Raw genomic sequence first — 13,830 nt, forward strand, 5'->3', positions numbered from 1 at the left:
CACAGACGAGCAGACGCAGACAGAGAAGACGGGAGTGAGGGAGTCTCTCAGATTTTAGCCTGTGGTCAGACAATATTCCCTCTGGGTGGAGTGAGTCCCATTCACAGAGACCTCAATAGCCCTGCATTGAAGTACCTGGTGAATGAGTGAGAAAAGGACCCATCACAGAATGGAAAAGGGGGAGTTAGCACACAATGTGGCGGGCCTCCTATTTTCCTGATGATATTGATTAAAGAGCTCAAGAGGAACAGCACGATACATGAGGCCCACTGTTGTGTGGAGATGAGAGGACTGGGTGGGGTTGGAGAGCCACTGATATGAACGGCCCCCTCCCCAGTCCTCCGAGAGCTACACTTAACCTAAGGATGGAGGAGATAAAACCTTCAGGATGGCTGTGATAAATGCAAAAATTTCCATAACTTCAGCAAGATGGAAATCAAGGCTATAAAGGTTTAAACGAAGTGAATTCAACGTTAAGGGCAATAATTTGATCGTTCTGGAAATAAACTTCTTTTTCTTTTTTGCAGAGAGTTAGGAGAGAAGATCAATGTCACTCTGATGTTTGTACAGTAAATATGAAGTGGTAGGTTATGGTAGCTTAGCATAGAAACAGCAGAACAATGCTAACTTTCCTCTGTCACTTCCTGCCCAGACATGGTCCAGTAACTAACCTTCCGTAAAACCACTGTCTTATTATTAGTAGTAGTATTAAAACCAGTGAAATCACAATGACATCACTCATCACATTTGATAGCTAAAATGTCACACATATTGGAATTTGAAATGATAAGTTGGATTTAAAACCTGTAGCTAACCTGTGTATGAGTTTGAAGTAACAACATGGAAAAAGGAAACAGAAAACATCCTTTCAGAGGCAGACTAAGCACCTGATTGAACCAGCATTAAGGGGAAAAGACATAATTACCTCTAATATGCTGTGCATCCTAATACAGATGTTATCAGATCAGCCTGGAAATGGTTAATGTATTTAACTTTTACATCACCTCCCCCTTCCTAACCCTGTTCCTGACAACACATACACTCTCTCTCCCTCTCCCTCTCCCTCTCTCTCTCTCATGTCTCATCACCACCCCCATTCACCGACCTCACCATCAGCCCCCTCACACTCACCCACTCGCTCCCTCACTCTCAGATTGCACGTACAGATATACAAACACAACACAATCACACATGAGCCCATTTGAATTGCAACTGAGCTCTGTGCACTACCCGAGAAGGTAAACAGAGGGAACAAGTGAAAAGAACAGGAGGTGAAAAAAGAGTGACAGAGGCACAACGAGAAGAAGGGGATCCAGGCATCACTGACTGGATGACATTCACACAGTGTTTAGCAGGACAAGCCCCCAGGTGTGAAGGACTGAGAGACAGAGAGAAAGAGTGAGAAGAGTGCCTGGGGGAGTCTTGCACTACATCAGGACACATAGGAGCTGGGACAGCCCTAAAGGGACACCTAAGCCCTGAAGAAACACCTCCTGAAGTAGGGCGGGATCAGCAGCCCATGGGAGAAGGAGTCACTGGAACACCCAACAACAACCTGCTGTCGCTCCTCCTCTCCTCGCGACCGGATCTCATCCCCCTCTCCTCCGCCTCCATCCTTGCTCCCTGTCTCATTTGATCCCATCCCTCACTATCTGCGCTGGAGAGGGAGAGCGTGCACTGAGAGAAGGTAAGAGAGATGCATCCATGCATGCATGTTGTTGTCCTTGCAGAGCATGTGTGTGTGTCTGTGTGTAAGTGCATCAGCGTCTCAAATTTCAACTGGATGTTTAAGTCAGCAACTTGTTTCTTAGGATCAATTCCTTTTGAATGAGAGTGTGTTGCCTCTGGAGGATTTTTAAAAAAGCTCAGACAGATGCAAGGCGTCTCGGGACACTTTTCATTTGTTGCAGTATGGTATTTATCTTTGACAGCATCATATTTTTGCATGTTTAAAGGCCAAGTTCATCTGTTGTGCATTTTATAAATTGTTGTACCTGTCTTTTCTCTCTCACTACCAATAATTATTGTCATATGACAAAAGTATGACTAAAATGGGACAGTAATCACAAAGAATGGACATGAACTATGAAAAACTATGACTCAAGAAAGGGCAGGATAACGTAGAAAAGTATGTGAAATATATTAAAGACAATGTGAATAGGGGATGCAGACACAAATGAATGTAAGGAAGATGACAGAAGGTTTAATATATTTGAAATATATATAAAATATATATAAAATCAAGTTCCATTGTCATTGCATGTTACCCCACTATCATCTCATCAACCCGCACAGACCAGCTTTTTGGTCATAGTAGTTTAGGGGGACAGCGGATCCTGCAGGGACCACCCCATGCCATTTAATCTGTCCCTGCCCACAGATAACAGAAGGCAGATGGTCCTGCTAGAGCGCAGGGAGATAGAAGATCGCTAATACAATGTGCAGACAGATAGCACTCAGCACTCAATCTGTACCTCTGAAACTGAGCCTGCATCAACTTCTAAATAAGGAGGCCAAATGAAGTGAAAAACAGACAAAAAGAAGAGGTGAAGAGCAAGAAAGGAAATTGAACAGGCTTGGGATATCTTTAATTAAAACCCAAAGAGTAAAAAACAAAACAAAAATAAAAGCCGAGCAGAGACTGAGTTGGACCTTCAAAGTCATGAGCTCCTGTGTTTAAAGGGGAGGGTGTATTTATTTATAGAGGGCGGTAGTTAAGTTCACTAAGCTCCCTCTCTCTGTAAGACCCAGCCTTTTTGCCTTATGAAAATTCAATTGGCCATAATTTGCTGAGGAGACATATGCATATTTTATCAGCGGGTGCGTTTTGAAAAAACAAGCCCGCCAAGCTTTTTTGTGTCTACGTCTTTATGAAGATTGAATGAGGGGGAGGGCGAGAGTGGCTGTGAGGTTGGTCTAGCAATATGTGACACATTAGAACTCCTTCGACATGTGGGCTAAAGTAAACACCAATAAGCTTCATGCGTTTGGCTGAAACACCGAAACAAATCCACTGCAGCCTTGTTGCATGGCAATGATGTTTTTCTTCTTTTTTTTTTGCAGATTCAAATCCTCACTTTTCCAGTTGCACTTTCTCCTCTTTTTTTTCTGTCTCCCTCCCTCTAATTACTCTAGGATCCAACATCCTCCTCTTCTTGCTCTCCATTTCCACAGCCCTCCCTTCCCCAGCTTCCCCTTCCTCTCCCCCACTCCCTCCCATTTCAATCTTCCTCTCTCCCGCTGCATGTCTCTCAGTTAAAGCTTTATGGGTTGTTCACTCCCCTTTTTCTGTGCAAGGATAATGAGCAGCTGCCTCTGTGTGACTTTGTAGATGTGCGACGGTTTGTGAGTTTGGATCTCAGAGCGTCCCGGGGCCCAAAAGACTCAGATGTACCTTCTGAATCCGCCTCCGTGGTTCCACTGTGATTGTCATTTGATCTGTAGGGCACAGCACTGACATAATACACCTTGTTAGAGGAAGGAGGGGAGTCTGTTTGTGAAGACTGTGTGACTTTGAACAAATGTGTTTTCTCTGGGGGGGGGGGGGGGAGAACACTGAGACCTGTAATCATCCTATCTACTATCACTAAATCGCAACCACACACACAATCACACCCATATATAAATACACACATAAAAGGGTTTATTTAAAGAAAGAAAGAAGGGGATGAAAGAGAGATGCAGAAATATAAGTTCTTTTTGTTAGGCATTGCATTTGTCTGTGCTGATCAGGTTTGACTGCATCAGAGCCCCTCCAGGTGTTGTTTGTATATCTCTCTCCACGTCAGTAAGGTGTCACTTTCTCCTGATTTAAAGACACTAATACCCATGATGAAAGATATTTGGAGAACAGACCCATTTCAACTCCAAAACTAAAAATAGAAATGTAGATGTAAAGGCATCGGCTTAGTGATATTAGCAACCCACTTCACACTTAGAAAAATGGTGAGATGGGTGATTTTTTTTATACAGTAAGTGTCAAGCTGTGCTACACGCATATCCCAGAGTAATATAGCATGGCAATTTCTTTTCCCCTGCATGAATAATTCTGTCTGAATAGGATGTTTCTTCATATCATTGAATCATCAGCCGCTATAGCTTTTTAGTGTCTATGTGAATGGTACATTGGAAATTATGAGTGTGGGTGCATTAATGTGTGTGTGTGTGTGTGTGTGTGTGTGTGTGTGTGTGTGTGTGTGTGTGTGTGTGTGTGTGTGTGTGTGTGTGTGTGTGTGTGTGCGTGCATGTAATTGACGGGCTCCGGTTGATGTTCTTGACCTTTTCACCATGAGATTTTAGAGCCTGAAGACATCCAAGACGTGGTAACTGTGGAGGTCAAAGCCAGAGCGAGACAGAGAGCAAGAGCCAACGATGGCACTGATGTCCCTGTCCTGCTGTCTCAGTGCAGCTTTGGTACTGCTTTTTGGGTCTTCGTGGCCCCAGGTGCACTCAGGTTTGGCACCTGAGAATGAGGTGCCACTTCGCCCCACTACATGGTTACCAGAAGGAAAGATCACCTCTATAACTCTCCCCAAAGGACGGACCCGCAGGTAGGGTTACGCACAAGATGGTGGAAAGTTAATCCACATTCATAAAGAATATTTTTAATATTGATTCATTTTTGTATTACTTTACTCAACTAGAAAATAGTAATGATTTAGTTGAAAAACAAAAACTCCCACTGACTCAGCAGTGACTATGATGTGCTGTGAAGAAGTATTCAGGTGTTTTGAAGGTTCACTACAATGCAGAAAGTTAAAGTCAGGCATTCAGACTTTTACGCAAGTACAAATGTATTTGTATGAACATACTAAAAGTACTGAAAATGTAAAATACCCTACTTCATAATAATGTGTTTGTTGTTACTTTTAAATAAATGAAGGTAGAAGAGTAAAAAGAATATTTGTATTTGTAGTTGTGGAAAATCGAAATAATCCACTAGTGTACTTGTACAAGTACCTCAAACTTGTATCTACTGAGTGCAATATTTCAGTAAATGTACTTAGTTACACAACTGACTGTGAATGACGGTGCATGAAAACAGAGAAGTCAAAATAATCAATAAGTAATAGATAAACGGCTGAAATGTCAGATTTCTGCCACTACAGGTGGTTGGAAATTAATATGTAACCAAATACACAAAAAGAAGAAAAAAGCTCAAACCTGGACCTGCACGTGTGATTGTGTCTCAAAAGACATCAATTAATACATAATTAATAATGTTTGATAAGCTCCAGATTGAAATCCATTAAAATGAACAGAATGGGACAGATGAGAGGGTGCTTGAGCTCAATTCACAGGCCAGTGGGAGTTTGAAAGCCAAAAACAGCTAAGGACAACTAACAAATAGTGAATAACTATAACAATGTACCGGAGCTCAAGAGTTTCAAATTATTTGCATTATATCGTACCAAATCTAAATGACTGTTCTTAAAACTACACTCAATTATTCTTTAACTGAACAAAATGAGGCCTCTCTTGAGGCCTGCTCATCAGAGTTCCCACTTCAATACCAAGTCATCAGCCATCCTCTAACCACCTTTTTTGGAGACAGCAGCAGCACCACTGTAAATAGAACAAGAGGAAGTGGAGCCCATTTGGCCTGAACCATATGCACACAACAGTGCCAGTGCTCACTTTCTGAAACTGGGAGCTCAAAATTGGGAAATGCATCACCCTGTGTGCTGCAGTCTGTCCACCAGTGCAGTCATGCAGAACCACACTGCAAACATTGGAGAGAAAACACTGATTCAAAAATTAATCACTCTTTACAATAAGCCGCAAAGCGCCCTTGAGAATGACAGTGTCACACATCTGTTTGGAAACATCTGCCATCTGCACAGAATTATGAATAATGTTCTTTGTAAGAAGGAGAACAAACATTTATTAACACAACCCCATGCAGTTAGTTGATTTTCATGAAGGTTAACCAACTGTGAAGAAATGATATTCTCCACAACAGTCTGGAGGACTGAGTTAAAAGCAGCAGACTTCTAAGACACGCACTTCTTAACACTGACTGAAACAGTGATTGTTTGAATTACAATCAGACCAGATCCACACAGTATGAATGTTAAATGTCCTGAACTGCCTTCTAAAATGCAAATATGTAATACAAAATGCAGTAACACTGCCCTTAAGAGATCTAAACCCAATAAGGGACATGATAGTTTCTATACTAAGTCCCAGATAATTACAGCAAGCAGGCAGATAACCATCTGAAACTGTCAATGCAGCCTTATCATCTGATTCCCAGGTCACCTCTTCTGATCCGCTATCAAACAGCTGATCAGCATGTGGGCAAATGGAAAGACATCGATTGGAAAATGTATGAAATAGCTGCGACATTGAACTTGCCAAATTTTAGAGAAGAAAATTACAATCTGACCACCATATCTGCAAATCAGCCCACAAAATGAAAGAGTTGCACATTGTGCACTGGAAGATAACTCCTCATCCATCACCTACATCTGAATGGAAACAGCATGTTATCTTTCTGACATTCCCTGTGAGGAATCAACAGCTTCTTGCAGTTATTTCTGGCGTTCCTTTATAGGCTTTACTTCACACTGAAGAAGAAAGCTCCAGCACTGTCGGTGACCGTCAGCCCCTGTGACCTTCCCATTGAATGGAGCTTGTCCGCCCGCACCCTGAAGGACAAACCCCTCAAGAGCCTGCAGTGTGAGTGTCACAGTAAGATCACAAACTGCACCTTGAGATGTTTAGTTTACCCTGAACATCATCACCACATGTGCAAGACAATCAACTAGGTTTGGAGCTTTAGTTTAACTGTTGGAGCATGAACAGAGACAGTGCAGGTAATAACATCTGACTGTCCCATTGCCATACATTTCTTTTAAACATTAAATAAGCAATGTTGTGTTTTGTGCCTAGCAAGCCAATCTAATCAAATTCATTTAAAGGAAAACAGCAAGATATAATACAAAATAACTTTAAGCTGAGGTTATGCCAAAATCATGATCAGATCGTATTTCTAACCTAGAAAAATGCATAGATTTCTGGATAAGAAAATATGCTTTAAAGTGTTCCACGAGCACTTTTTCAGGTTAACTGAAGAAGTTTCTCTACATGGTAAAGTAACATTATGAAGTTATAAAATGACACATGAATCATTCAGACCCAGAGCTCATCAGTCCCCATCGCCAGCCTGAATTATTCACTTTGATTCCGTAACATGTGGTCTCATTTGAGGAGCGATTTCTCATTTCGAGGAGAGCTGAACAGTAAAGATGAGTGGTGACGGGTTTATTTGCCATTTGCATCACTCATGTGAAAAGTGTGTACTTCAAAATAAAAATATTTTAGCTATGAATGAAAATACTGGCAACCTTTTTTGAAGTGGCAATTGACATTTTATTTATTTAAAAGTTCATATTATTGGGCACTCAGTATTTTCTTTACAATAGCAGTTTGTTATTGGTTTAAAGTGCTTTGTAGTGCTTGTGTATCCTAAAATAATGTGTGTACATGTATGAAGTATGCATGAAGTATGAAAATACTGTGATCACATACCAGGAAACAGGGTCACAAGTTTTTAACTGTAGATTTCACTCTTCAATTTGCTCATAAGCTATTAACCTCCTCTAAACCTGGAATTACAGGAATTGTTTGATGTTTTGCAATATTCTTATGTGCAAAAAGTTCCCTAAAGTTAGATGAGAAGACCAGTACCACCCTTGTGTCTGTCCTGTAAATATAGACACAAGACACAATAAGCATAGTTTAGCCTAAAGAGTGGAAGCGGTGGGAAATAGCTACTCTGGTTCTGTGCAAAATTCAAAAACTGAGGATGGGGTGGGACTTTGGTTATTAATATAATTAGAACAATCTCCTCTTTTTTTCCTCTCAGGGAGCACCAAAAAAAGCATGCCAGAAGTGTGGTGGCAAGGTCCTGGGACTGAGGAGAAAATATACAGCTGCACTAGCAATGCAGTGGACACCTACAGTGGTCCTTCTTATCCCCATGCTTCCATCTACATCCTGAGGCTGCGTTCCAAACAGCAGAACACTAGAGCTACAGTGTACCTCCATGAAGGCCTGGGGCCCTCAGGCACCTTCCCTCTGCTCCCAACTGACCCTCGAGTTCACACTTTAGGGGTAGGCATGACTAGTGTCACCCTCAGCTGGACACCCAGCACCTCTCTTACCAGCCTCCCACATACACAGAAGAATTATGATTACTGTGTCCTCGTCAACTCAAAGCAAAACTACCCCAGCCTTTGTGGCGCCCGAGAGGGCATGAGCAGAGATAAAGACAGAAACAAGAAAGAAGAAAAGAAGAAGAGGAGGAGGAGAGTGACAGCATGGCCAATTTTGAAAGAGTGGTGGTGGCAGCAGTGGGAGAGTTATCCTGAAACCCAGAGTCAACTTTCTTCCCTCACTGATGAGCACACTGATCTCCAGTGTGTGTGTCAGGGGACAGAGAGTGTTTGCACAGTCTCTGAGCTCCTGCCTGATACCAAGTATTACTTTGATGTCTTTGTAATTGACAGGCTAAACAGGACCAGCATGGCATACAAGGGGACAGTTGCTCAAACGCATGAGGAAGCTCTGCCAGCAATCACCACGCTGAGAGAAGGGGAGCTGAGGTGGGTGACGTTCCATGGTAGAGGTTCCAGCTCGGAGCAGTTCTTCAGTTTCCATCCTCGGGGCTGGCAGCAGAGTGGGCTCCTCACCTTGCAGAGTTGTGGTGGAGGTGAAAAGGTCAAGGTGACTGTATCCAGTAAAGGTCAGGTTTTGACCTCCCAGACTGTGGGAGAAGATTTAGTACACATTTGGCTCCAGGGAAGTCCTTCCTATCTCATCCACTTAGTGAGAGAAGGAACTACCTCACAACAGATCTCTGCTGCTAGTGGCCCAGCCTCACCAGGAGGTCTGATGGCTTCAGTCAAAATGCAGATCTCCTCAGCCTATCACCGCAGAGGGTTACCATCTCTGCCCTCCACATTGCAAATAAAATCCTTCAACCGGTTGCGTGGGTGCAACACTGTCACTCTGGCTTGGATGGGCACAGAGGAAAGAAGCCTGTACTGCGTGTACCGCAGAAAGCTGGGAAGCCATGAAGCAGAGGCTGGGGGAGTATCAGCTCTAACTGCACCCTGTTTGGGGCCAGAGTCTCGCTCTGACACAGAGAGGGTTCTCTGCAAGTATTTCCAGGAGCTGAATCCTCGGCGGGCCGTCACTACAGCTATGATCGGGGGCCTGGAGCCAGGGATGACCTATGTGTTTGATGTCTATCTAATGAGACGCTGGGGGATCCCTATTAAGTACGCCAGCAAGATGGTTAAGACCAGAAAAGAATGCTGAGCTGACGCCCCCTACAGGAGATTTGTAGCCTGTCCCGGTTTAGGGGAATGTGGATCAGCCATGGACATGCTGTAAAGACTGACCATGAGAACGAAGCCATTTGAAAGTTGTGGAGAGACTGTTACCATAACAAGGAAACATTCCCTCTGGAGGAGTAATTCTTATATTTAAACTCCACTTGCTCTGTGCATGCAGGTGGATGGAGAGCATATGAGAAAGATCTGCACACCAGCAAACGTTCATAACATTTACAACAGAACTCATGTGCTTTTGTCATTTTGTTTTTCATTGTCATTCATGATAATGATGTGCCAGTTGTCCAAGTGCTTATTTTGTGATGAGTACAGAGGACAGCAGAGGGTGATGACAGAAAGTCAACACAAAAACAACAACAGAGACTGTGCCAAATATGCAACAGAAACAGATGGGGCAATAATTGGATAACATCTGAGACAGGGGGGCTTGCAGGATATATCTCCAGTCCTGCATATTGTACAGGCTTATAAACACAGATGGGTGCAATCTACAGATGCTTAGTTCAAAGTCAGTGTGTATATCTGTGTTCTGCTTTCGCATGAAGCAGTGAAAAATACTTAGTGACTTGCTTCATTGTCTTTGATGTATTCTTGTGCTGCTTCGAAAGAACCAATAAATATAAGGGTATCTGTATGTTCTAGACTCAGTGGTGTAAACTGAGTGTCAAAATGGTTTTCATGATACTAAAGTGTTTCCACAGCAATAGATGTGTGCGATACTAATCTGTGGCATGTATTTTAAGGGGGATTAAAAATGGAAGAGTCAGGCAACAATGCAAAGAAACTTAAATATTATTTCAGAATTACTATGCCTGTCATGTTTTAAAAAACATGTATCTCTTTCAACTAATTATTTCAATTTACCAAATAGCAATCCTATAGCTGCATAAGACAGATCAAATAGTACTACAAATATTATTCCACTCTGATAATAATACTAACTTAATACTTAATGTGGAAAAAAACAAAAAACAAAGAAAGTGCAGCTGATAACAGTGTAAGGTGTTAATATCAGTTAATCATAGGCTTAGAATTAATGTTACAAAAATGTATTTAAAATGAAGTCAGGGTAAGGTTTAAATAATAATTAAAAAATTATCAATAGATAGCCTGAACTACAATCTACAATGATATGAAAAAACATAATCATAAAATAAACAACTGTAAATAAATAAAATAAGATAATAGCTAAGATGATAGCTATAATAATCGATTAAAAATATATGAAAATAAATTCTATCCTTATTACCATCTGACGTTTGTGACGTAAATACGTCTTTGTACGTGCGGCTGTGCGTGGCATGTCAGCGCGCCAAAGTAATGTTGCACACAGGAGTTTAGCTACTGCTGCGTAGTGAACCGCAACATTTAGCTGTGAGACGTCGGTCAAGACGCTTGAGAGTAAATACAGATTAATACTCAGACAGGACTGTCAGGATGGGTTTACTCGAGCGGTGCCAGGAGCTATTCAAGACCTCAAACCTGTACGAGGTGCTGGGCATCAACAAAGAGGCGACCGAGGCAGAGATCCGGAGGAGCTACTACAAAGTGTCACTCAAAGTCCACCCGGACCGGGCCCCTGAGGACCCGCTGGCCACAGAGAAGTTTCAGGTAAACCGCCCCTGTTGTTAGATATTAGCTCCTGTTAGCTAATGTTAGCTAGCTCGTTAGCTAACACTAACTGAAGTAGAGCCAGCTGCTGTGAGTAGTACTGATAATACCAGTACGCTGTGCGGAGTTTTATCACACATTTGAGGTATCTGTAGGAGTGCCGAGATGTTTTTGCTCTGAGTCTCACCTGACTGCGTTGGCCTGCAGGTGTTGGGAAAGCTGTATGCGGTGCTGAGCGATAAGGACCAGCGGGCTGTCTATGATGAGCAGGGAGTGGTGGATGAAGAGTCTGACGTCCTGCGTCAAGACCGCTGCTGGGAAGACTACTGGAGACTACTCTTCCCTAAGGTGTTTAAAATCATATACAGTAAATGGGGTTCATGAGTTTGTGTCGCTGCACCTACCATGGTACAATAAGTGTGAAATGTACACAGTAATAATGGTGCATTGACACAAACAGAATATTTTTCTTGTAGTTTTTTGTGTCAGTTGCACATTAATGTCATTTTATCACCTTGATCAACAACTAACACATTTTTTTTATTTGTCCTGGCACCCTGGTCTACCTCTCCATCCATCCTCTCCTAGATTACAGTGCAGGACATCATTGAATTTGAAAAGAAATATAAGGGCTCAGATGAGGAGCGTCAGGATGTGATCCAGCTGTACGTGCAACACAAGGGTGATATGGATTCCATCACAGCTTCGACTCTGTGCTGCTCCCAGGAAGACGAGCCCAGGATCTGCAGCATCATCCAAGCTGCCATCGAGAGTGGAGAAATCACAGCATTCCCAGCCTTTACTCAGGAGAGTGAAAAGAAGAAGAGGGCTCGTAGGAAGCGGGTGAGAAATGTGTTTGGGTCGATGCCAGAAATATTTAACATCTTCTTTCTTTAATTATTTGTCTACATGATAATCAAGAGCCCCAAAATCTTAATGCATTTTCATTCAGTTGATGTTCAGTATGTGGCCATTTAAGATTACTCTGTTGACTACATGTTGTACCCTGCCCTATATTTATGTAACACATGTATACTCACACACACATTATGTACACATGCAGGATTGGCTCTAGTATTTTAAAATATCATCCAGTAACCATAATGTGCACTGTTGCACCTGACCCACCAGGCTGACAGAGAACGACAAGAAGCAGAGGAAATGCAGAAGGAGATGGGGCTCGATGATAAGGATGATAGTCTTGTGATGATGCTTAAGGTAAGAAATGCATGTGGCTAAGTAAACAATTTGTGATGTTTGTGTTTGTTTCCTTCTTTCATGTACATCAATTTCTTTCTTTATGTTTTCTAGCAAAGACAGAAGTCCAGAGAGCAGAATTATGACAGTTTCTTGTCTGACCTAGAAGCAAAATACTCCAAAAAAAGTGGGAAGTCCCAAAGAGGCCAAAGAGGGAAAAAAAAGTGAAAAGCTATACAGGCTCTGATGACAGTAGATAAAATGTACATAAATGACAGGTATTATAATTCGTTCAGGAAAAGACCTTTTTATATTAAAAGCACATTTAAATTCATGTTTGCCTAATTGTTCCCTTCTGTATGTCTTCTCATAGTGTCGGTAGATTTTTATGCAACGCTTACTAAAATGTAAATGCAGTGTTGTTCAAATCTTAATAAAACACATTAATACTTATATACATAATTTGTGCACAGCTTTTTATTATTTCATATAAAGTAGAATCAATGAAAATCCATTGAAGAAAAGCTCTGATTGTCAAGCTTGAATTTTGTAGCATGATTCGATATATCATTAACTGTGCAGTAACTTTAATGGTCAAAGCAATCCCAACTTGGCTTTGCTTGTGTAATAAAGCTAAATTTACATGAAATATGGTATTTTACACAGACTTGAGTTCCATTAGTTATTTACAGAGTTTTCTATACAGTAAGTGCCTCTTGCATTTCTAAATTCTCTTGAGGTGCAGTAGTGAAAACAGATGCTGAAACAGCCACCACATTCCCTCTTCTGAGTTATATGATTTTAACTGAGCTTTAACAGAGAGCAAGGCAACCAAAGGCCCTGTGTGTGCAATGAGAGGCTCTGAGATGATTGTTTTTAAGTTTTGATGGTTGGAAAATGTGTCCTTATAAAAGATACAGTACCAAACTCTCTGATGCAGGATCAGAGATGGTTAAAAGTGCTTTGTATCCTCTCTGTCCCTGTCTGGGTAGATGTGTTATTCCCTGCATAGTCATTTACCAGTACAACAACACACTGCAGAGGATAATATACAGTACGTTCACATATAAATAGATCAGTACACAAGTAGATATACACAGTACAAATGTTTAAACATAAAACTTAAACTGTACATACGATGGAGTTACTCAAGAGTTATTTGTGTTTGGCAGCCACATAAGCTGATTTCTAAAATACAAAAATAGGCCTCTTAACAAAAAGTTTACCAAAGCAGCATAATATGAAAAAATATGCTACTCGTGTAAAACAAAAATGTTTAGTGGGCACAGATGCTGCAGGGTGTTGCAATTTGTTGTGGTGTGTAAAAATGAATGGTTGAAGGGTCTGGAGGTTGGGGACTAACTACAGGCCAGGTCTGCTGGCTCTGGATGAGATGCCTCCCCTGGTGTAAGACCGAGGTGGGACTGACACAGGCGCCAGTGGAGCTACAAGAAAGAGGAAGAAGAAAAACCTCTGAAGTTAATGAACATTAAATCATTTTTCTATTAAGTAAGTTTGATTTGAAGCCAGAAGCTGCAACCTCTGAGTTTCATGGTTTATCTGAACTTTAACTCGGAGTGAATTTCATCAGCCTCTTTGATCTACTGACCTGGGACAGAGGTTTGTCGGTCTGGTTCCTCCTCATCTTTGAGTGAGTGCC

The 13,830-nt window shown here is 41.7% G+C and overlaps 3 protein-coding genes across 4 annotated transcripts in view; 2 read left to right on the forward strand and 1 right to left on the reverse strand.

Moving 5' to 3' along the window:
- The first annotated feature begins 1,665 nt into the window (after positions 1-1,665).
- Positions 1,666-9,426, forward strand: ndnfl (neuron-derived neurotrophic factor, like). Its single transcript, XM_026309857.1, has 4 exons — positions 1,666-1,687; positions 4,293-4,550; positions 6,557-6,681; positions 7,871-9,426. Exons 2-4 carry the CDS (start codon positions 4,372-4,374, stop codon positions 9,325-9,327), a joined length of 1,761 nt encoding a protein of 586 aa, XP_026165642.1. The 5' UTR covers positions 1,666-1,687; positions 4,293-4,371; the 3' UTR covers positions 9,328-9,426.
- Positions 9,427-10,653: 1,227 nt separating this feature from the next.
- dnajc9 (DnaJ (Hsp40) homolog, subfamily C, member 9) lies at positions 10,654-12,627 on the forward strand. The gene is made up of 5 exons (XM_026309915.1): positions 10,654-10,973; positions 11,181-11,321; positions 11,562-11,816; positions 12,105-12,191; positions 12,285-12,627. Exons 1-5 carry the CDS (start codon positions 10,800-10,802, stop codon positions 12,396-12,398), a joined length of 771 nt encoding a protein of 256 aa, XP_026165700.1. The 5' UTR covers positions 10,654-10,799; the 3' UTR covers positions 12,399-12,627.
- A 2-nt stretch (positions 12,628-12,629) lies between these two features.
- The window catches only part of fam149b1 (family with sequence similarity 149 member B1), a 12,580-nt gene continuing 11,379 nt past the window's right edge, over positions 12,630-13,830 (reverse strand). For both annotated transcript variants that reach the window (XM_026309913.2, XM_026309914.2), the window contains 2 exons: positions 13,780-13,830; positions 12,630-13,615 (listed from right to left, as the gene is read on the reverse strand). The exon at positions 13,780-13,830 is cut by the window's right edge and continues 84 nt beyond it. In XM_026309913.2, coding sequence (XP_026165698.1) covers positions 13,533-13,615; positions 13,780-13,830 — 134 coding nt within the window. In that variant the 3' untranslated portion in view covers positions 12,630-13,532. The remainder of the gene's footprint in view (positions 13,616-13,779) is intronic.

Source organism: Mastacembelus armatus, chromosome 15 (genome assembly GCF_900324485.2).
Source record: "Mastacembelus armatus chromosome 15, fMasArm1.2, whole genome shotgun sequence".
Lineage (NCBI taxonomy): Eukaryota > Metazoa > Chordata > Actinopteri > Synbranchiformes > Mastacembelidae > Mastacembelus > Mastacembelus armatus.